The following is a 24,764-nucleotide window of genomic DNA, read 5'->3' on the forward strand; positions in this document are numbered from 1 at the left end:
CATGTCCCCACAGTATCGCGCGTCGTCTGAACGGTCTGTCGTCGGCGACTGCTGCAAATCGCGCCTACGTGTAACCCACACGCTGGCTTTAGCGACCTCCAGATTAGCGAGGCAGCCATGCCACACTTCGCTCCATTGCTAACGTGCCCCACTAGACAGGGTGTCCGCGCCAGTCAATATATCCCGAAATAAAAAAAAATGTATAGGGTTTTACGTGCCTAAACCACTTTCTCATTATGAGGCACGCCGCAGTGGAGGTCTCCGGAAATTTCGACCACCTGGGGTTCTTTAACGTGCACCTAAATCTAAGTACACGGGTGTTTTCGCATTTCGCCGACATCGAAATGCGGCCGCCGTGGCCGGGATTTGATCCCGCGACCTCGTGCTCAGCAGCCCAACACCATATAGCCACTGAGCAACCACGGCGGGTCCCGAAATGAAAACACGTATAGAGCTGCGCTCAAATTTGGCATTAGGAAGTATTGTAATCGTCGATCATCTTTTTTTTTTTCGTGTGCAACGGGTGAACTCAGGCAAGCACTACCCTCAATCTTCATCTCATTCGGTTTCGCCGATCCCATCGTGGGTATGACCCATGCTTTCAAGCCGATAGCAGCATCAATAGGGAACGAGGTGTGGCTTTGGCTATAAAGTGTATTGCAATATTGTGGTGGCAGAATGTTCACCGCGGAACAGCTGGGCTTCACAAAAAAGCAACTAGAGGAGACAAAACATTCGGAGCCGCCACCCAGATACCCGGTTTGTACTGCATACCCTCACCGGGCCCCGTCTTCGCTAGCGGCACAGCTCAGCGAATTCGGGCACTGCGCGATCCCGTGTCTACATGTACTATGACCTCTTGAACGGCTCATCATTTTCGCAGCCCCCGGACTTTTCACCGGTTCCTTCGGTGAATTCAGAGAAGAACCAACGCCTGGCCTCCGGCCTTTGTGAGCAGCGCAGAAACTTCAGCGAGTCCTGCTTCAACGTTCCTCCGCCCGAGGAGTCAGGACATCACGATAGGTACCATCGCCAAGTCTACAAGGCGCCTGATGTGAACTATGGTGAGCTCGCGTCACGTCACGTGACTTTAGAGAATCTATATGTAAGAGGGCCAACAGCTCAATCCGACGTATCGGCAACGCTTACCATGTTCGATTTTTTTAATGAAAGAACGAAACTCTATGATCAATGCCCACGTTCTATTGAAGCGTCAGTCAGTGTTGACAACCAGAATTTTAAAGAAGAGAGCGCTAATCGAGACCCCAGAAAACCCTTTTTTCTCTTTTTCCTTTTTTTCTGTTTGTGTGCGTGCGGCAGCTGGTTGAACATTTGAATACATGTCTTATAGTCTGTATATCGTATCTTGTATTGTATCCGTAGGACACTGTAGTGCATGTGCATATTTCTTTTGTATCTGGCTGTCTTATACGAACGTATATGTAACATCCCTCCCTGTTATGACCCTCAACTGAGGGTTGACAGTATTTCTAAATAAAATAAATAAATAAATAAATATAACCACTATACGAGCTCCCAAACCCGCTAGAAACCCACTAAATGCAGACGACAATCAGAGCCAAGATCAAAATATGTTTTATTGCATCTACGTGAAACACCGTACAACAAAAAAATTACCTGGACAGAAAAGTGTTTCTTTTCGACCAAAACAGAACAAAACATAAATTAGCAATATTACTGAGCGCATTTTGTGCGACTCATAACTGCGGAAACGTATTGCGAAACGATACTAGGAAAATCGATGTTTCCGTGCACTACAATGAACAGAATAACTGCGTGAAGAGAATACAGGTTTAACTACCGAAAAGGGATAAAACTACAGAAAAGGTGCCCTCTGTTCTACCCTGGTGTGGTCGCGCATCTTTTGTGTGTGTGTGTTCGATGGCGTGGCTGGACGTAGGGTCGGTACCATCGTTGACCTCGTAGACCTTCATCGTGCCGATCTTTCGAACAGCGTTTTCGGGCAGCGTGTAACAGAAGCAGCAGTGTAGTTACTCCGGAGACCAGACCGCACAGTATAAGGATGGAAGAAAAGCGAAGTGGAAATGCGCAGTACACTGTTTGTGGATGACGATAGTAATTACTTCTTACTTCCAAACGGGCACGGATAAGCTGCATGTCTGGGACACGTATAGCACAAATCATTGTAAAATAAAGTTCTTTTACCAGAAAAAAAATAAACATCATTACAAAAGAAAACGCTATGGAAAACGCCACCTGCAAGAAGAGGTTTCCCGCCAGACAGCACAAGAAACCTCTAAATTTAGCGGAAAACCCGCTAAATTGGCCGCAGTGGCATCAACTTTCCGAGATGACGCCCTGCCACGTGACGCATATGTCTGCCTGCATGCGCGTCGGAGAACGCCTGCGCCAACGTGGTGCAGCTAATTCGCAGCTGTCCCACAGGTCAGGCATAGGTGCACCGGATGCCGTACACCGTTAAGATTCCTTTCATTAGAGTTTATTTGTTCATCACCCGTCGTGTCAAATTACCATTCTCGCCGATAGCTAACCAGTCCCGATAGCAATCGCAGGGAGAAAAAATAAAAGTCGCAATTTCGCCCGTAAGGCGAAGCATAGATTGCGGTAGCAAACGCGTAGACAGCTATACGTAGTAAGGTAGGTAGCTTTATCGGCCATATGATCCTCTAAACAGGCATAATACCTAAATTAACAAGCATGGTGTCACGCGCGCACAAGCAAACATCAACACATCTCACTCGATGACTGCGGAAACTCGCCGCCAAAACGCCGCAGTGAGGAAACGCGGCAGCAGCAACGAGCGAGTTGACCTCCGTGCTGGCGCTCCCATCAGCGCGAACTAAGCCGCGAAACCACAGCGCAGCGCGGACTCTGCGCCCGTCGCAGATGACTTTCAAGTTTACTTTCAAGATACAGCGCGCGCGACCACCCGGAGTAGAACGCGACCGCCTTCCTACCCTGTCCTCGAAGCCTTGCGTGCGACAGAAGGCGTCGCGCTTATTCCCGTTTTCCTCCGTTGCGTGCGCGAGATGGAGCCGCGATCGCCGGCTCACGTTCGCACGTGTTCCCTCGCACATACAGCACACGGCGTGCGGCGACGATTTTGTCACCCTTGTGCTTTTTACGGAACATCGCGGTGACGCCTACGGCAGAAATGCGTCTGGAATGTCCGTATAATTGCTATCGCAATAAAATGAAAAGCATTCTTGCGATACCGGACCAGATGAACACGTCGGCAGTCGATCATGCTTCATAACTGCGATGACTGCCAGTCCATCAGAAGGCTGTCCAGGTTGTGCCGGCGACGTAGGTTGTTGGATTTCGAGTAATTCCTCTCATTTGTTAATGAAGAGGAGCATATGGTTTTAACATCCTCTCTTTATTTATTTATTTATTTATTCATTTACCTCACAGGCTCCCGAAGGAGTATTGCGTGAGGGGAGGATACAGGGAATTAGCAAAAAAAAAGGAGTAAAAAGAAATTATACATTGTTATCGAGTAAACATGAAAGAACAAATATCTAACAATATAAATAACGGGATAAATGAAACAAACGACTCTGTGAAGTAACAAAAAGGAGTACCAAGAAATTATACAGATGGTAGCAGGTGGAGATGAAAGAACAAGCCTCTAATAGCGTTAAAGCAATTCAAAACAAACATTCAAACAAAACAAAAAGAAAAAACCTATACAAATTCACTACAAGTATTTACTTTGGTGCGCAGTATGGTTTAGTTGTGACGAATTATGGAAATAATATGCATAAGCGTGCTTTCAAGGATACTGGGTCAAGAATGTCAACTATGTCGTTTGGTAGGTTATTCCAATGTTGAATGGCACGTGGTAACGCGGAAGAATTGAAAGCATTTGTTCGGCCAAAGATACGCTGGAAACTGACATGATTATGCAAACGCCGAGATGTACGAGATGGACGAGTGAGCGGCAGAGTGGACGGGCGCGTGCTATGGATTATCTTGTGAAATAGACAAAGCAATCCTATGGTTCTTCGTGATTCAAAAGATGAGAGAGATAAAGATGACTTAATGCTAGTCACGCTGGAGTCGCGGTGATAATCTCTGACAATGAAGCGGGCGGCGCGGTTTTGGACCGATTCGAGAGATGCGATTAAGTAAGCTTGGCGAGGTGACCAGATAGGGGCTGCGAATTCCAGTTGTGGCCTTACAAAAGTCTGATAAGCGATTTGTCTGGTGAGGACAGGAGCATCACGAAGGTTGCGTTTAAGATAGCCGAGCGTACGTGAAGCTTTAGCAGTTATTTTTTCGATGTGCGCAGACCATGACAGGTTAGGTGTAAGGAGAATGCCGAGGTACTTGTATGAGTTGGTGCGTGTGACGGGGTTGTTATCAAGTGAGTAATCGAAAGCGGAAAATGTCTTTTTGCGGGTGAATGTTATTAGTTTTGCATTTATCAGTGTTTAGAGTCATTTGCCAAGAAGAGCACCAGTTAGTAATACGGTCAAGATGTCATTGGAGAGCGACGTGATCGGAAGGTGAGCAGATTTCGCGATAGATCACACAATCGTCTGCGAACAAGTGAATGGATGACGTCATTTCGGATGGCAGGTCGTTAATATAGATAAGAAAAAGTAATGGTCCGAGTACGCTTCCTTGTGGGACACCAGATGTTACATCGCTGATACTGGAAATAAAGTTATCGACGACGGTGAATTGCTTACGGAATGACAAGAAATTTCTTATCCAAGATACTGTTAGGGAATCGATGTTTAAGCATGAGAGTTTAGCTATGAGACGGCAATGAGCAACGCGATCGAAAGCCTTAGCGAAGTCTATGAAAATGGAATCTGTTTGTATGCCCTTACCACGTTTAGGAAAATATCCGCAGTCAATTCGAATAGTTGCGTTTCACATGATAGTCCTTTTCTAAAACCATGCTGATGTTTAAAGAAGAACTTGTTAGTTTCCAACTGATTTGCTACGTTTGAAAAGATTATGTGTTCTAGTAACTTACCGGGAACGCTTGTTAGTGATATTGGGCGGTAATTGTTAACAGCGCTTTTATCGCCAGATTTAAAGAAAGGTATAAATTTACCGTCCTTCCAGTCATACGGAACTTCCCCTGCTGAGAGGGACTGTTGAAACAAGCAGGAAAGGACTGTGCTAGAGGAAACTACAGTATATTTTAAGATTTTTGAGTTTATACCGTCCATGCCGGAAGAAGTTGACATCTTGAGGTTGTTGATCAGCTCAGCAACACCAGTGGTTGTTATATTGATGGGGGCCATGTATGTACAATCGAGTTCGATGGGTGTTGGTATATTTGAATGGTCTTCCTTTGTAAATACGGACGTGAAGTAATTGTTAAAGATAGATGCTGAAAGCTCTCGTGCAGTCGGCAAGCCATAGCTATCAAGTAGTTGTGAAATGTCGGAATCTTTAACGGGAGAGATCGTTTTCCAAAATTTTTTTGGGTTGTTTTGAAGCAGTGATTGCAGATCGCAAGAGAAATACTTTTGTTTGGCTTGACGCAGGGCATTACAGTAGGCTGCATCACAAGACTTGTGTTTGCTCCAAGACGCAGGTGTGCCAACACGTTTGGCCGTCCTGTAAAGACGCTTCTTTTTGTTCTTTAGAGTAAGAAGAGCTTTAGTGAACCATGATTTCGATGAGTTAACGCGAAATGAAACCTTTGGTATATGCGCATGGGCTAATTCCATTAACTTTTCTTTGTACAGGCACCAATTCTCGTTCACTGTCCGCTCAGAATAAGTTCGATTATTGTTGTTCGATTATTGGTGTTTTATGCGTTTTGTGTAGTCATAGTCTCTGCATTATTGTGTACACACTACGGATCTTGCGTGCAAGTCTTGTCTGCACAGATTTCCTGATACACCTTTTCACGCAATACCCTTAGGAGTCCGTAAGTTATATTAAAGAAAAATACGTGCAGAAAGTGTCACAGCTAGACAGAGTTGCGCTTGTGCGCTACTTATTCGCTACAGTTGCAATTGATAACGCTTGCCATATAGTGTACTGGTAGTTCATTTCCATTTCTTGCGGTGCTGCACTGCCAGCTGGTCACACTCTTGACTAAATGTCGAAGCTGACCTGCGAACTGTCGCTTACGCCGCTATGAAATTTCTGCGCAGATCTTTCCTACTTTCCGACCGACCTACATGTTTCTAACGATGCAAAGAAGACCAAAAAGACGCGCAAAAGTACCAGGGCTCCTGATGCCCTTGCTATTGAAATTGACATACAGAAAGAGCTACAGGTATGGTCGCTGCGGGCTCTTCACATAATTTCTAATCAAATTTGACAGTACTCAAGCAGCATAAGTACTTGCCTTTGCGTGTCTCAACGAGCGCGTGAGTAACGCTAAATTTTCCCAAGATAAGGGTGCTGCACTTTTGTCTCAGGCCGTTGAGCACGCAACGGATGAGATAACCGGTTACAGCCGTGTTTGATAGGAGACTTTATTGAATTGGAACTTTCGTCTAAACATCTAGAATAGTGACAGAGTGAACAGCGTCATTTTTGGAAGTATAGCGAATGTGGTAAAATGAATCCAAGTATGTTGTACAAATTTAAATTCCGCGCTAGGCGCACCTGTTGCTCTTGGCGCCCTCCTGGTGGCCTCATGGCAAAAGTGACCACGGTCCTCCCGTTGTTTAGCGGTGACAACGGCAGACTGTGTCATTACACACCAAAAGTATCCATGCGCGCGAGCGGTATTCCTTCCTCAGCTACGATCTCTGGTATCAAAGCCGAGGGCCCGCGTGGCGCTACGTTGCGATCCCGCTAGGTCACTCGATCCCTGCCTGCTTTGTTTCGTTTTTCTCTTCCCTTTCTTTATGGCGAAGCTGTCTATGGCTAAAATCTGGAAAAAGTGTGTCCGAGATGTTGACAGAAACAAATCATCATGTGGGCCAGAAGGGTATGTTCAGAAAGGGTATCTGCTAAATGGCAGATACCTCTGTGGGCTGGGGGACCTGTAAGGCACCCTTGAACTATCCTTGTCACACGTGGGACCCAATGAGGTCCTCGGCACAAGGATAGAAACAGATGTTCATTTGAAAAAAAAAAGAGATTTGTGCAATTTTTTTTCGAAAAACCACTAATAAAAGAATGCATGGCCCTTCCACTATGTCAAGATAGAAGGCCAGCGAAGCTATTTAGCGCACGACACAGCGGTGAGCCAGAATACTGAAAAAAGTACCAACATATTTATCGTTCTAATCTGTTTTGATCGTGGCAATATATGTACGCACAAATATTCGCGTATCACCTCTGTTCTTAGATGTGTCCGTCAAGTAAGACAATGAATGGCTCATACCCCTTCAAGCAATGGCTCATATCTGCGTAAACGTGGCCATGGGAAGGGCGAAAGGGCATCGCCGCGACTCCACGGCACCCTCGCTCTCGGAAGCCTGTGTTATCCACGCGTTCCTTGTCCGCGCAAGCTCTGGCCTGCGTTCTAAATGCGTATCGTTAATCGCTATAAAGAAATTATTATACAAGAAAACACGAAATAAATTCGAAAGGAAACACGATCGCAGTAGAGTTCCGAAGCTGTGACCCCACGCTGAGAAGCCGAGTGTCTTACCCACTGCGCTAAACCAAGGCCAAGCGTCTCAACGCGCTCGCTTGCCCGCGTGGAGTCCACAACTCGAGGGACCGCTCAGCGGCGTTCAAGTGGACATCAATGTTTTCGCATTCACAACTCATAAGAAGTGGCAAGGTGTCCTCGGATGTTTTCGAGAGCTACTAAACATTTCTTTCAAAGATTCTTGCGGTAGAGAACGTTTCCTGAAGAGGCACTTCACAACTTCCAAGATTTCTGAATGACGAGGCGTGATGAAAGGCTTCGAAAGATGAAAAGACAACAGTAGTGATTAGATGAGATAGCAAACGGGTGCGGCTGGTGCTTTAGCTGATATTACGAGGAGAAAGCGGAGCCGGTTAGTTTATTTACCGCGTAATGTAGACAACCTGTTGTTTATTAGAGAAACAGAGTGGGCGCCAATGGAAGTGCTGACAAGAGCGACAGAGGATTAGGTTGTGTGATGTAATTTTGGAGAAATTCGTAGGCGTATGTTGGAACTGGCTGACATGGAGACAGGAGTAATGGTAGATGCACTGGCGGAGGCTTTCGTACTGAAGCGGACAAGAAATAGCTAGAGGATGATGATGACAACATTGATACCATAAGGGATGCGTCAGTTTCTTCGTCGTGGTGTAGAATAAACCACGACGAATACAGGGTTTCTTTTTTTTAGCTGCACCAAACTTTTTTAAGATTCCCTGTGGTAGATAACACAATTCTAACTCTTGATCTAAATTACTTCATGAAGCGGTCATTACTCCTGCGAGAAATCAAAATGTCCAATTGAATAAATAACGTAATTGCGCGAATTAACTCTTAATTAATTACTTGACGCCACACATTTCAATCTACAAATTATAGCCGCCGAGTTCGTATCGGCGTATCCACTTGGAACGAATTCTCTGGACAACACCAGTTTCGAGATGCAATTTTTTAAGGAGCCACTGTTTTATGCATTGAAGCATAAAAGTAACTGGAACACCAATGCTTTTCAACGGATACATCGAAAATTAATGTATCTGAACTGGCGCCGTCCAGAGAACTCGTTTCAAGCGGATACGCTGTGCGAACTCAGCGGCTGTAATTTGTATACTGAACTATGTGGTGTATGTGGCGTAAAGTAACTATTTGAAATTTTAATTAACGTAATTGTGTTAATTATTCAATTGAACACTGATTTCTCTTGGAAGTAATGGCCTCTTCATCAAGTAATTTAGATTAAGGGTTAAAATTGTGTTATCGGTCAACGTCAATCTTCAAAAAAGTTTGGTGCAGCTAAAAACAACAGCACCCTGCATGTTATGTTGCCATAGTTTATTTGTGCGCGGTTCATTACAGGCTCAGAAAGAGAGAGAGTTGAGATGTGACAGTGATGATGAGGGGGAAGATGAAGCCTCTGAAAAGAAGAGCAAAGTAGATGAGAATGACGTTGAGGAGGAACTTGATTCGGATGAGGAAGCGGAGGCGGAAGAGGTACGTTATTCATAATTGTCTACAACATAACAGCACATTAATTATTAATCTTTGTAATTCTCTTTGTTTCGCGTCTGTCTTGTGCTACATGAAGTTATCAACCACTGCCAATTAGCTTGGCTTATTATAGTTGGCTTGCACTGACGTCATCCTATGTGCCATGTTGGTGAACCAGCGCTGTGAGCAGCTACGTCGATCCGTTGGCGTCTCGCGCGGCTCAAGCACTCTCCGACCAGGGCAGGAACTTCTCCTAAACTTTCCTTCCTCCACGGAAGCAGGTTACCCGCAGCAGTGCATAGGATACGCTTACGTCATCCTAGACGCCAGATTGGTGAACTGGCACGGTGAGGTGGCGTCCGTGAAGTCAAGTGCGAGCTACCTATACTAATAAGGTAAAGCGGTGTTGCGTCTCTTCAGAGTCAGCGTCAGCACGGATACTGTGACAGTGCTACAGCCATGAGTCCCGATTTGTTGATTTGCTCTATTTACCATGGAAGTTACTATGTCGCTCCCAATCATATTGTTAGGGGGCTGATTCTGTTATGGCATGATTATCCCCTTGTCGTGGCGGAATTGAAGCTAACGACGAAGGGATGAACGATTAAAGTGCTGCAGCAATTCTGAGAATTGTCTACCAGTGCGTACTACCAGTTGCTTCTGCCAGTTGCTTCGTTTTTGCTTACTTGCTTTTCTAAGCTTATGGATGTCTACCCGTCGCTTTTCCGGGGCCAACGAATGCTTACGCATTAGTAGAAAGTTCTTAGAATTTTTGTAGTATTTTTGTTGCTTATCGTGTCTATCCTGCTTAGTCCATGTCATAACGTTACAAACCCAATTCCTTTCCGTACAATCACGGGATTACAATAATTCTTTTTTTTAATGTTGCGTTCTGTACAATCTTATGTTTGTGAATATGACAACCTAAAGCTTTTATGTGGAGGCTAGGAACCTGCTTCTTCTTCGCTTCGAATGTCTCACTCTTCCTGTTTCACCGTAACTGCTTGTTCTTCGTCTCCGTCATTTTCTTTCTTTTTTTTTTTTGCTGTGCTGGTTCAAGTACAGAGTATTATCTTTTTATTTATTTTTATTTCCTCTTTAGGTTACGAGTGAGCGGTGTGACGACACCAATTTTTATTCCTTCTTAAAGGCTACCAATCATCTACTTACACTATTATCCAATCTACCAATGAGCTATTCTATCATTAGACAGTGTTAGTTGGGCGTGCGCAACCACCCTAGTACGCAGCGCGCGATGTCTTGCGTACGTAGCGAAGCGCGGGCCCATGGAACGGCAATAGTTGGACGGACGCAAAGGTTGAGAAGGGGTCGCTCAGTTGCCCGCGCAAGAGACGGTAGTGCGCTACTCAGCGCCGTCATATGCCACCTTCTGGAACTGTGTAGCCAATATCAGCCGCCACGAAGTCAAACCTCAAGCCGGAGTCAGATCTATCGGCAAGAGCGTTATCGAAAAATGCGCGATCGTGGACACGCGAGAACACGCGAGAACGTCCCGCAAAGCCCGCAGAGCCCGCAGCCGACGCTACGCAGCTTTCGAATAGCTGCGGACGTGCGCAAGAGACTGCGTTCTCCTGCGTACTGCGCATGCGCGCTGTCGCCTCCGTGCGTTTCCTGCGTACGCAGAGCTCTCGCACATTCCCAACTGAAAATATTTTTATATGGCCCATCTTTCCGGCCAAGGGCCATGTTCGACGGGCTTCGACCTCAACTAACTTTATTTAGTATCTGCAAAACACACGAGACAGGAAGTGCCTGCACACTGACACGAATGGTACTTCAGTTTTTTTTTTTTCAGGAGCTTTTAAGCATCCCGACTGGCGCCGCTGCGGCAGCGTTGCACAGTTTGTGCGTATGGCACGTGCTCTGCTTGCTTTGCTGTGCGACAAATATGCAGGTGCTGGGCCGTGGAGGACGCGTGCTGGGCTGTGATAGTGTAAACATTACAATATTCGATAGCCTGAAGAGAGCGCTTGGAGCTGGCGCCTCAATAGCGTACAGGTCACGTGTGCAGAAGGAGCACGTAAACACGCACCAGAAGAATGGCTCCAAAGCGTGCACTCAGCGTCGAGGACACTCAGGCCCGAAAGAAGCGTCGCGAGGAATAGGAGCCTCTTCTCTACGCAGCGAAACGTGGTGCAGATCGCGAATGTATGGATACAATGTATGCATACAAATACATTAATTACGCATAGCCGCATAACTCAATTAAAGTTTAAGACTTCTGCCACGATGCGATATGCCACGTGAGGCAATGATAATGCTCGACCCTCTCAGACATTACAAACAACGACGCACAACGGCTCAAGCAAGCACGTCTCCCTGTATGTTCTGTGGTCTACGCAGACAAACACAAGTAGTGCACGCAAGGTAACGTGTAACATCAACTCACCACCCTCGTATTGTACTAAACGCTGAAGAAATTACGCATTCGCCGCCAACATCACCGCTAAGTATCGTCAATCAAAGCAAGCAGCATACAAAGCTTCGCTTACGTCGTTTCCCACAGAGCGTGGGGTCCGCCGATATTTATTGCGACAGCAATTATATGGACCCTTCAAGCGCATTTTTGCCGTCGCCGTGACGCTTCGTATACAGGCCAAGGGCGATAACGCCGTCGTCGCGCGTCGTGTGCTGTATGTACGAGTGAAAGAACGCGAGAGAAACCGGCGATGGCGACTCAGTCTGGCGCGCGCGAAGGAGCGAAGCGGAGAGCAAATGTTGCATGTTGCAAATGTTCCATGTTGCAAAAGGCCGTGGGGAGATGGGAGGGAAGGTGTGCGGGCGAGCGGGGCGGCTTTGTTAGGCGTTGGGCCCCGGCAGCAACTGCGCGTTTCGCGACCGGGCTATAAGGGGAACTGACGACCGCGGCTCAATCTCGCGCGCCATATATGGAGGAAAGCGGGGAAGCAGCGCGGGAGGGAGGGCAGCTTCGACTCCGCCAACAAGTGCGTACTACGCACAGCCGTGCGCGGTCGCACGCCAGTATATTGAAAGGGATCTGCAGACGGCTCATACATTTGTGCGCGCTGTGTTCTCGCCGTTCTTACGTTGAAGCGAAGGACTGAATAAATGTCACTTCGGTCGCTTATGCTGCCGCGTTTACTGACACCAGGGTTTTGACAGCGAGTGTCCGCGCTCATCGAGTGTAACCTGTTCATGTTTGCTTGCGTGCGCTGACACCACGTTTGTTAATCCAGTTAGTAAGCGAATGTTTTCATGTTTGTACGGACGATGAAACTACTATCCCTACTTGGTATAGCTGTCTACTAATTTGGTATCGCAATCGATGCTTCGTCTTTCGAGCGAAACTGTCACTTCTTTCATTTTACATTCCTTCTTTATCGATTCTAAACCTATCGAAAATCAAGATTTACACTTCTATAGCAAGTAAATGTCTTAACTTCGCCAATTATGCGTCTATCATGTAGATTAAGGGTGTGGCGTTTTTCGCGTTACAGACAGATCTTGCTGGGGTATTCGTCAAAAAATGCTTACACATTAAAAGGAAAAGAAAGCGTCATAACTGTTGCAATATCTAGGCCCATAATTAATATTTTCAGCTCTTAAATGTAAAGACTAAGCTACATCTTCTAATCGGATATGCAGTAATTGAGAGTCTATAATACGGTACACTGCTAAATGGAATGCCTAGCAGGCATTACACTAATGCAAATAAAGCCCTTCTACTCTGTTGGGAAATAAACATGGCCAATAGGATTGAGTAGGCTGACATATATGCGTTAAAATGTACTGTGCAAGCTTTCATTCTTTAATTTAGCTGTAATCGACAGTCAAATACTAACTGGGTGTTCTTAAAAGCAGGCTGTACTGTACCTGCTAATGTGGCTCATCTTCTCTGTGTTAGCAACATTGCAGACCATTGCACTGTTTGTGATGCTGCATTGCATACTCATTTTGTTTTCTAGGCCATGGACTATATTCATAACTATGATGATGATGAAGCCCTTAGCGAGGACGACAAGTCGGATGAAGGTGCCACCTACTAAGACATTATTGTGCACAAAGGTCTATTGTGCTGTCTGTGCGTGTAGCATAATCACAAATGCAAGCACTAATAAATTTATTCTGCTGTTTTATGAAGCATTGCGCATATATCGTGTATATTACTTTTTAGTGGCACAAGCATCGAGTGACACTCTTGTTTCTTGCGCAGCACTTCCGTTTCCCCTCCTGAGACGACCGGGGACGAAATTCAAATAAAGAAATAGAAAAACAATAGTACAGTACAAAATTTATTGATTTATATTATATGTATGATATCAGAGCATAAGGTTAGCTACAATTTGAGTCACTGAAGTGCCTGGAATAATCAGAATTAATTAGAAAATCACCGAGACGACCGGAGACGAAATTCAAAATAAATCAGAAAAAATATAAAAAATAATACAATGCGAAATTCATAGGTTTCATTATAGATATCGTATCGGAGCATAAGTTTAGGTAAAAGTTGTGTTACTCAAGTGTCTGGAATAATTAGAACTAATTGGAAATCACTGATTACCGCCCGCCAAAGCACAGAATCGTAGACTGCAGAGGCCCGCCACGTGAGCACAACTTTGGTGAAATTCCTGGAAACCCGTATGTAGAAAGCGGAATTAATGACGTCACTAATGACGTCACATACAAAAAGGTGGCATCATATTCGGAAATCAGACACGTACTCTTCAACTTAATATCGGCCCCGGCGCCGGACGGAGCCACCAAAAATCTTCTCCGTTACCTGGACGACAAGGCCATCGAAGTCCTAACGGCAGAGATAAACGCGGTGTGGAGTTCGGGGCAGGTCCCGTCGGAATGGCGCACCGCCAAGGTTGTGCTCATCCCCAAACCGGGCAAACCTCCGCGCACGAATAATATGCGTACGATCTCTCTGACATAGTGCGTTTGCAAAGTGGCCGATCAACATGCAGTACACAATCGAATCGTCGAACACATAGAAAATCACGAACTATTTAGGCATAATCTAATAGGCTTTCGAAAGGAACTCTCCACGCAGGACTCAGTGCTCCTCCTGAAAAGATCCATATTTGAGAACGAGATGCGGGACGTCCAAGGAATCATTGCACTCGACCTCACTAAGGCCTTTGATAAGGTGGCTCACAAACACATATTGAACGAAATTTCCTCTTTCACCCTCTTCCACTTTCAAACAACGTGGAGGTCTCGAAATGTCAGCTAGAAAATCAACCAACAGCAAGTGAAGTCTGCGTTTTGTGGTTGTGCGAGCTTATGCTCATGCGAGCAGCAAAATGACAAAAAAATCCGTTACATAATGTCAGTTTCATAAAGTCAGCTTTGGCGCAATACAACCATGTTAAGCCGTGAAGCATACGCAATGTGCAGAGTTCTGAATATTCGGTTGCGCGTGTTCAATATATATACACTTTTTGCGCTTACCGCTGCACTGTTCTTGTTCAAGTTTTACAGAACGATCGCATTTCGGCGTCGACTTCGTTTAGTATAACACTTGGCACAGGTAATTGCCTGGTTTCTAAGGAAAAAGTATAAATTTACCTGCGCTTATGGGGATGCGAGTTGCTGCCGCGACAGGGGAAGTATTAATTTGTATCGCTACCTGTTGTCATCTGCGCAAAGCAGCGTTTCAAGTGGGCAGTCGCCTGTTCCAGGAGCGGACAGCAGGCAGCAGCCCTCCCTGAAACGCTGCTTTCTGCAGATGATGGCAGGTGGCGACATAAGTCTGTGCCAGGGCCGGTTTTTCAGACTTCGTTCTCCCTATAGAAGAAAATAGTTTCTCATTTTTGTCTTAAGGAAGGCAACTAATCGTGCCAAGTGTTATACTAAACGAAGTCGACGCCAAAATGCTTTCGTTCTGCAAAATTTGAGGAAGAACAGTGCATCGGTGAGCGCAAAATCTTCCTTTTTTTTTTTTTTTTTTTTGAACACGCGCAGTCAAATATACAGACCCTGTGTTGCGGTGAAGCATATAAAAAAGTCGGCAGGGGCCATAGCGTTACTGTGGCGATTTCCTGTTTTGGGGTCATGGCCGTGCCCTCTTAGAAGGCGTGAACAAAGAGGAATCACGGTCGACGCTTATGATACGAACTCTGCCGATGCATCACTTGTAAAGAAAAAAAAAGGAAACGAATTGGAGTGGGTGACGCCAAAAAAGAAAGTCTTGACTTTTGTATGACCAGAGCAGTTCCAAAAATATTCAGCCACATTCAAAGCTCCTGCCTTATTTATGATTGTTTAAAGTAAGTGCATATATTCTGCACCAACTTTAGCACCAGTTCTTTTGTACTTTAATGATGTAGCTTTAGTGACACGTGGTAAATGCACAATTTGTGTCACGTGGTGGTGTTGTGATTATAAGACGCCGCTTTCACATGGTAATTAATGTGTACATTGGCCGGCAGTATTGATGCATCCTCCTTGTAAAACATGGTAACTCGTTTAAAGGTGAACTACCTGTCAAGCCAATGTCGTCCTTTAATTCGGTTGTGCACTAGATTTCACAAACATGGGGATGGTTATGATACACAAAGAGTAGCTGAACCGTAACATATCCAAATGCATGCACAGGAGGTCGGGAGTCAACCATCTTTTTAACTCAGGTTGAATGTGCATGCTTGAGCAATATGTAACACATGTTGGGTGTCTGGTTTCTTTTATTGTTAGTTTAGTTAGTGTTTATTCCCATTTTTAGGTTTTGGTGTGTGTTGCTGTGTATGTATATAATTGCTTCCAGAGTGGCTTTCTTGTTGGTGATAAATTTAGTGAAGGCAGCGTTCTTCATTTTGCGCATCAGACAGCGATTGAGCGTGCATCAAAGGATGTTGTATTTTGCTGCCATAAGAAACAAAAAGGCATAAGCATATAGACTGCATGCTGGAGGTATTCATTATAGAATGAAAGGTATCATGATAACTTTGTGCACAATAATTAGAAAGATCACGTGATGTCTGACGTGTCTTCTTGCCACCACGAAAGCTTGTCAGATGCATCTGGACAGACACCATAGATCTTGACCAGCCATTCCCAATTGTGGTCTTCACCTCTACCACTGAGCAGACTGGTCCAAGAGACAGAAGATGCAACTTTTATCTAAAGGGCAGACTGGTGGGCTAGGTGGTATGGCATTATTTACGCAGTAGCGCATAAGCGCGTGGATGACGAAAGAAAAAAAAAATTGGCGCGTTAACCGCCTGTGTTAGTTGATCTTGCTTAGTTGTTTTGTTTGTGTCTTCCTTCTTATTTCTTTCTATGCGGTGATACATATAGCTGCTCTCGTGCAATAAATACCAAGTTGTTAGTTAGCTCTGTCTCCCGTCTTTTTCTTTCGTCGTCCAGGTGCTTCTGTGTTACCGTGTAAATTATCTAAATAACTTTTATCTGATTAAATTTGCACAAAATTAAGGGACCGTATTATTGTTGACAGATACGTATCTGTGAGCATCATAATCTAATGTCAAAACAAAGAGAATACTACCCATTGAATCATTGCCGTCATACCTTTTGGTATGACGGCAAGACCAGTCTCTTGCAGAGTTAAATACCAACCATGCGGCACTCACATGATATCAAACTGAACAAATTTAATGATGTTCCGTTTGCCTTTATACAAGGGGACACCCAAGGATCCAAGAAAAGTTTTCTTCGTGCAATATTGCACTGATAGTGCAAGGACAATAGCCCTTGTTGACAGAAAAGGCCTTCCAAATTAGCATGACATGACAGGATATTTTTGGCAAATAAGAAAGAAAATAGGGGCAGTTAATCATGAAAGGTGCGAATGCAACCCTGCAGACGGTTAGAAAAATTAACCAAATGGAATGATTTAGAAGTAAGTGGTTTAGAGACAAAAGGCTGTTGTATTCCATGCCAGAAAAGCAAACAGATGTTGAAAATACTTTCAACACACATACCTTCAAGGTATGTGTACGTGGTGACAGGCAAGCTTTTTAAATCGAAATGTTGGGAACCTGGATGGAGGAGAGGGACATGTACAATAAAAACAAGATATACAAGATCAAAACATGTGGGGCTAACATATGGGCCAGAAACTTGGAGATTTCTTGGAGACAAAAGGGCATTTCGTTCACATGTCGGAATTCACTTTTCTAGAGGAGGGTGTGTTGACCATTGGCACAAATTTTAATCAAATTTCTGGCAATCCAGCTAACATAACATCTTGAGCTGTCATGAAGTTGAATAGGTTTGGTTTGAAAAGAAAGGTGTACAATCAGTGCATTTTATCAGTGCTAACAAATGGGGCAGAAACTTGGACACTAACAAAGTAGCTTGAGAACAAGTTAAGGACCGCGCAAAGAGCGATGGAACGAAGATTGCTAGGCATAACTTTAAGAGACAGAAAGAGAACGGTTTGGATCAGAGAGCAAACGGGTATAAACGATATTCTAACTTACATTAAGAAAAAAAAAATGGCACTGGGCAGGTCATGTAATGCGCAGATTAGATAACCGTTGGACCATTAGGGTGACAGAATGGGTACCAAGAGAAGGGAAGCGCACTAGAGGACGACAAAAGACTAGGTGGAGCGACTAGGTGGAGCCTCTTTACCGCGACGCTTCCCACGATGGTTGAACGATCGCAGCGCCAGATTTCCATCTAGGTGTACTATTATAAAACTCTATGGCGCATAGGATATACATAATTTTTAATGATATGATGTAATTTACAAAACAATTTGTCTGATAATTAAAATATTTGGAACTGGATTAAAGGAACACATCTTTATTATTATTTTAGACTCGTAGGGGAGGCTGGCTGCCAGCAGAGGCAGCAAGCCAAGCGTGAACAAGTTGTGATCCGAGCCATGCCGAGAATCTGCCGTCGTTTTTTGTATTGTCTGTGACCGCGGATAGGACAGCACCAGTTCAAACCTTTTCTACTTTCGTTCTGCTATCTTTGAGCCGTTACTTACATACACTGCGATTAGACTGGAAACATTAGTATCGTGCTGTCAGGTGTTGTCATGGAGGCTGACGAGGATCCGGACATCATTGAAGTTATGCAACGAAAACCCGAGGATCCGGCCGGTGACATCGTTGTGTACGAAGTGCACGATAGTGACTCTGAGTGTTCCGGTGGTGCTGATGAATCTTCATTCCTTATCGACGACTCATCTGCTATTGCTGATGATCCGTCTGTCCTGGAGATTGTGGACTCCGTGAGTACCGTGTTGCGTGTTCCGTTTGAGAAGCACAGCGTCTCTTCACTCCATTTGTGACTAGCTGGAAGCTTGTCTTGTCGTTTTTTATTCAGCTTTAACAGCACGGGCTGCCGTTACGTATTTGTTGCTCGTGGGACTCCTTGCTCCTATCCACCGCCGCTTCGTTTTTGGAAACGCACGTGACGCCGCGCTGCCGCCTTCCTGTCGCAATCAACTTTTCAAGCAATAGTTGAAAGGTTCAGAACCTTTCATGGGCACCGCTGTGTTGATTGAACTGTGGCGGGTACCTGCTGATTTAACTAAGATAAGCTGAAAGGGGAAGGTCCACGTGGCTGCCACACTCCGAATAGGCAAGTGTTCCCGGCGCTTTTGAAAAGTTCTATTGATAGTTCGTAATAACGTGGTTGTTAAGCGCTCCACTGACTTTCTAGTAGGCTAAAGGAAAGAAGCGAGCAGATTGTCACGATAGTTTGTGTCGCTAGTAGAAAACCGATATACCTGTATCATAGGTCCATGCGCAGGCAGATTAAACGCGTGCCTCGAGCTTACAGCCTTCACCGCAGAAGTGCATTTCCATTTTCCTTAGGGCTCCTAAGAACTGTCTTTCTATTCCACGCAGGATGAAGAACCAGGGAACACGCAGCTGTCAGGCATAGTGACGTCCATGTAAGTCAACATTGTGAAATTTTAATGTGTGTAATTGGTCTATTCACTCTACAGTGCACTACAAAATTTGCAGAGAAACTGTTTCTTGGCACACTAATGCCACCTGAATATGCAAATTGGTTAAAATTATTCAAGCGGCTTCGCTTCTTCAATGGAAAATTATTTATTTCCCCATTTCTGTACAATCTACTACAAGATGGAAGGAGCTCAAACAAAAAATTCATTCACTTTGTAGCTTAAGTCACCCCACTATCTATGAATAAATTGTTGCGCTAGCAGGAAAATAAAAAAATTAGAAGGCAAATAAGAAACGATAAGTTGAGTGCGGATTTTTTTTTTTTTTAAGCAGACATAGTAAGGAACTGTACTAGAAATGTTGAGTAGCACTTGTTGCTGGGCAAGTTGGTTGAGATCTAATGAATACATTGTGCTAACAGGAAAATAAAGACTTAGGAGGGCAAGTAAGAAACGATCAGCGCTCAACCTATCATTTCTTACTTGCCCTCCTAAGTCTTTATTTTCCTGTTAACACAACAATGTATTCATTAGATCTCAGCCAACTCGCCCAGCAAAAAGTTCTACTCCACTATCTGTGCTTGTTAATTCAAAGGCTTTTCAGATACTCCGTAGCAGGTGTCATAAGTACACAGTCTTCAAAGCACTCGATAAGTGCCTTTTGAAGCCCTCCAGAGAATTCACCACATTGCCCAAAGTTGGCTTTGAAATGCCACAGTGTACGTTAGGTATTTGTGCACATGTTCTTTGAAGACATGCTTGAGGACACTTTAACTCATTCCCTATCAAGGATGAAGCAGGCTAATCATTGAAAATTTGTACCGCCCCTGCTGAGGACAAGCTTGACTTGTCCAAAGTAAAACCTGCAAACACAAGTTCCGCTTCACTGGATGTGTTTTTTCCATGTTGCATGACAGGTGATGGCACAAAAAAAAAAAAAATATACAATGGTGAATATGCCTGCTTTTGATAGCAGCACATTTTTGTAGCTTCCCAAGATGACATTATTGTCTGGCAGTTGTTTTTCTGGTGAGAATTCTGGCCGTGAAAGAGGCCAAAAACATTGTTTCTTGAGCATTTATTTGTGTTAAGACAAACAAGACGTGAACTTCACTTCATTAAGGGAAAGTGAGCTCAACAAACTATGCAGCCTCTGCTCAGACGCATTGGATCCTGAATATGATGGTGGGACAACATGTTGGCAATGGGCAAGTATCAACTTGGCAAACAAAACTCTCACGCTTGTGCAATTTCCATTCATGGCAGCCGGGCCCCAACATCAGTGCAGCAAGTGTCAAATGTTGTGTGCGTTACTTGGATCTGTTTTTGATGCCAGTGGGAGTGATATGCTTGTCCTAGTTGGTGTGAGCTGCTGCAGATGGTGCAATGTGTCCTGCACAGTGTGTAACCACGCTGACATCATCAGCCATTCTTCTGCTTCTATTTTTGAGAGCCTTGTTTTCTTTTGCTGTCCTCGCAATGGACATGTCATTCAAGCTGTAGCCACTGGCCTGTTCAGCTGGCATTTTGCAGTGATGTTTAACCTTAACCCTCATTAAACTGTTTTCCTACATTGTGAGCCTTCCTTCCATCAGCCCAAACCACCCAGCGACACCAGTGCAAGAATGGCTATCAGTATACCACATTTGTCATTGTACCCATGCCCTCATGCCGCCGAAGACTTATGCCGGAAGATATTCCTGTCATTTATCACTCATCTGTGTTCACTCTGCATCAGAAGAAAAGAATGGTCATTATTTGAAGAGTGCCACAAGTGTTGACAACTAGCCCAGGACTAACTTAAATCCTGTGCTTAGTGGTCGCTTGCCTAGTCTCCCCTTTGCACAGCCTTGCTTTGTGGTGCATCATTTGGGATGAGCTTGGCTCAACGACTACGTCACGTCTCGGAGTCTACCTTATCCGCAAAGAATTGGTCTGATGTGAGTTAGACAGCATTGGCTCTAAGGAAGACCTCATTCAGCACCTCAAAGTCGACATTCACCGACGTCGTGAGACAAAACCGTGGTCATGCTGGGATAATGCGGGTACAGCTGAGAGCTATCGACTACGCTCGAAAGTCTGGCACTTCTGTTTCAACAGCTGCCATGTCCCTCGACTACAGTTACCATGCTGCCAGACCTGTCATCAATTGCTTACTTTGATGTGTCTCCAACACAACATGTTAATGTCTGGCTGAATGATGTCCACCATGTACTGCAGCTTTCCACATGGCATGATGCCACCACCTGTCTCATTGACACAAGTAAACTGAAAGGCACAGCTCAGTACTGGCACCTTGCTTTTGGAAATCATCATAAAACCTGGGAAACATGGAGCGCTGCCCTGAAGGAAACATTTTCATCAGAGCTGACCCTCATTGAGTGGCAGGAACGTGTCATAAAGATTAGACAGAGCCCAGGCAAGAGCCTACAACAGTATGCTTACGAAAAGCTGCATGTGATTGAAAGCTGCCCCATCATCCTTGCTGATGTCCAGGATTGATTACCTACTACAAGACCTTCAAGAGCCGCTCATCATCAACAATGTGTGACTTTGTGTCCACCTGTACAAGCCTAGACAAGCGCACTCAACATGATCAAGACAGGGCAAGTGTAATGTCAACAGCATTTCCACAGTAGCCCCCCACCCCCGATCATTTCAAAGGGGCAAATCAGGACGCCAGCAGTACAACTTCCAGCCACCAGCTCCACCAACAGTTACAACAGCGTAGCCAAGACAACACAACACATTTCCGAATTGCTCAAGGGACAGCAGAAAAGGAGATACAAAGCTACGTCTGCACAGTATGGTGCCCCGGCATTTCCGAGTGGCAAAGACGTAACACAAGCAGTCTGCAGCAAGTGTAAAGAGTTAGGAAATTTGGCGGCAGCATCTCTGTCACACAGCAAAAGATCATCACGGACCCCATTGTCACCCATGTCTGGTGCCCGACAGCTACAGGCCCTTCACAGTATGCCTGCCAAACTTGTAGGCTCCCAGCATCAGTGTCCGTTTTTCACGGCAACTGTTACAGGAATCGGAGAACACAAAGTATATCCGGACTCTGGCTTGAGAGTAACGCTGATTTCTAAAGCTGTCCTTTCTTCTGCAGTGATCTTGCCATGGACTAATTTCCCTCTTGCCGTCATTGGAGGAGGTACAGTGCTGCCAGTTGGGTCAGCCTTCCTCAAGATAACTATTGGCCCTATAACTGGTGTGGTTGAGGTGGCAGTTTTGGAGAAAAACATCATTCCCCTTATCCTAGGTGATGACTGGTTTTTGGCTGTGCAAGCTCGCTTGATCTTTCAGCCACCAGAGCCCACTCAGGTACAACATCTGGCCAATAGTGTAATGCTTCTGGCCACTCAGCGTATTGTCCCATGAATGTTCACCATAAGAGCCTCGCTGGCAAGCTTTAGCCGTGAAGACAGTACCATTGGAGAGCAGCATTGCCCCGCCGCAAGTTTGCACTACTTTGCCCGTAACCATTCACCCTGTATTTCCACCAGCCAGCATAGGTAGCCAGCTCTCCCCTGAACAGTGGTCTGTCGTTGCTGACATACTGGCCGAGAACGAAACCATCTTTTCTTGTTATGAAGATGACATTGGTAATTTTCTGGCACTCAACATTGCATTGATTTGCTGCCCAGTACTGTGCCATACAGCTGTAGCCCTTACAAATATACACTAGAAGATGGGCTATTTCTCAAAAGGCAAATCATAAAGCTCCTTGCTCAAAATGTCATCCACCCTGCATTGGGCTCGTAGGCGTTCCCACTCGTCGTGGTGTCTCTCAGTGGAAAGAAGCACTTGTGTGTGAATTACATTCCGCTTAAGGGGATATGTGGGGTTTTGAATTATTTTCTTTAATGTTTGAGCTAGAATGATGAAAGTTTCTAGGTTTATGTAGTTTTATGTACAGGTCTTAAATAATAAAGCTCATTTTAATGTATTTCATACCATTCTTTCTTAAGACACATTTTGGTAAAAATGTTTTGTCATGTTTCTAAAAAATATGTACTGCATATTTTTTGTTGTACTCTTTACTATTACAACCTACACTAATCAAGGAGTGCCATAAGACAAGTTTTGTCATTCTAGCTTCTCCAGAAAAAAAGTTGTAAGCATTTGAACTTCATGTTAGCAGTACAGGCATAATTACTTAGATCAACATTGTCATTTATTTTAATTTATAGCTTTACCTTGCATTATTTGGTAGTCTTACGGCACTTACTAAGCCCTAAGCACTTACAGCCCTAAGGTTTCAAATGAAAGAAGAATGATTAAAATTGGACTTGTGGATTCTGAGAAAACCTGATAAGAAGATTGTGCACAGGCTGAAAAATTGAAACTGAGAAAATTGCAAAGAATGCAAGGCATTGTTTTCAAGAGTTGTGCAACCAATAAAATAGCTGTATTTAATAGCTAACACATTAATATGCTCCAGGTGAATAATCTGTGCATGGTTTTTCATGGTGTCACTGCTTTGCTGCATGAAGGAAGGCAGCTGAAGCTGCCCGCTTTCGCTCTGCACTGTTTAGACAGTGACCGTCTTTCTCTTCTGCTCTTTGAATGCCCTTGCTGCTTTGTTGTATTTTCATTTCTCGTAAATTATGAGGCGAGGCTTCTTTCATCCCTGCATTGTACCTCATTGCTGCTTCTGCAACCTCAGTTTCTACTACAAATAGGGAGGCATGTTTGGTCTTTAGCATGAGGGACCAGATCACAGAATGCAGTGATTCGTTTGCATTTTGCCTTGCCTCTGTGGCAGCGCTGCGAGAGTTTTTTGTCAGCAAGTCGTTCATAGACAGACAGGAGTGCCTTACTAACATGCTCTGGCAAGCTCTCTGGTGCTTTGGAATTGGTTCTCCTCTAGCAGTAGCAGCATTCTGTTTGCACCATGAGTTGGCACCACTTGGGCATAAGCTGTGATTTGGGTGTTGATCCGTTGAACATATGTGATGATAGGTTGCCATTACCGCTTCGTGCATGCCATCTATGTTGCCCGCATTAGGCTTCAGTGCCCAGCCGTAATAATTGGTGAGCTTTGTAATCAGGTCACCTGTCAGTCGACCTTTGCCACTCACTCTCCCGATGCTCTGTTTTGTGCTTGTGGATGAGGTTGTGAAGAGCAGTGCCCATCCGCTTCTGCACATGGTTAATGTAGTCTCCCTTCTCTACATTTGTGTGACGTCAACATAAACTTTGGCCTCTTCGAATGCACGGAAAGACCTGTGGTCTCCATCGCAAAGCATTGTGGTGTAGCGCAAACCATGGCGCGACAGGGAGCGCTCAAAGAGGGAAACCGCTGCCTCTGGTTCCATCTGGCCGGATTTACTATCAGTATTTTTCTGGCACACTTGATTTTCTTTCCAGGCACTGTACCCAGGATCTTCCTTTGGTGGTGCATGTTTGCAGCCAAGACAGACGTTTGATAGTACCTTGAAATCTAGCACACGTCCTGAGAACAACTTGATTACTGCACCCACACCAATGTGGGACAGGTGCCCCCTAGTCATCCAAGTGCCATCGAAACAAACTGCCATGTTTCCAGTATTTCCGAAATCCAGCACTTTGTAAAGCTCCTTTACTGCTGAAGCAGAGTTAGAAAGCACCTTTGCATAAGCCTCCATTGCAGCTGGCTTCCTCAGCTTCGTGAATGGAGCCTGCACTTATTTTGTGTGAGCTCACTGTCTGGCCTTCGTTGTTGACTGCTACAATTGTGAATGTGTACGCGCTTTCCTGTGCAGTGTCCACATACACAGCTGGTTCGCTGCTAAGGTGGCGGCCGAGTGCCTCGGCTCGAGCCTTCCTCTTGCCTGCATTGTT

General features: G+C 44.9%; 2 protein-coding genes across 2 annotated transcripts in view; both read left to right on the forward strand.

Moving 5' to 3' along the window:
• Positions 1-3,807: 3,807 nt before the first annotated feature.
• Positions 3,808-13,164, forward strand: LOC142586281 (uncharacterized). Its single transcript, XM_075697529.1, has 4 exons — positions 3,808-3,817; positions 6,132-6,256; positions 8,927-9,061; positions 13,006-13,164. Exons 1-4 carry the CDS (start codon positions 3,808-3,810, stop codon positions 13,084-13,086), a joined length of 351 nt encoding a protein of 116 aa, XP_075553644.1. The 3' UTR covers positions 13,087-13,164.
• Positions 13,165-17,880: 4,716 nt separating this feature from the next.
• LOC142585163 (tyrosyl-DNA phosphodiesterase 2-like) overlaps positions 17,881-24,764 on the forward strand; it is a 50,098-nt gene continuing 43,214 nt past the window's right edge. The window contains exons 1-2 of the mRNA XM_075695699.1: positions 17,881-18,251; positions 18,874-18,920. Of these exons, the coding sequence (XP_075551814.1) occupies positions 18,057-18,251; positions 18,874-18,920 (242 nt within the window). The 5' untranslated portion in view covers positions 17,881-18,056. The remainder of the gene's footprint in view (positions 18,252-18,873; positions 18,921-24,764) is intronic.

Source organism: Dermacentor variabilis, chromosome 6 (genome assembly GCF_050947875.1).
Source record: "Dermacentor variabilis isolate Ectoservices chromosome 6, ASM5094787v1, whole genome shotgun sequence".
In the NCBI taxonomy this organism is placed as follows: domain Eukaryota; kingdom Metazoa; phylum Arthropoda; class Arachnida; order Ixodida; family Ixodidae; genus Dermacentor; species Dermacentor variabilis.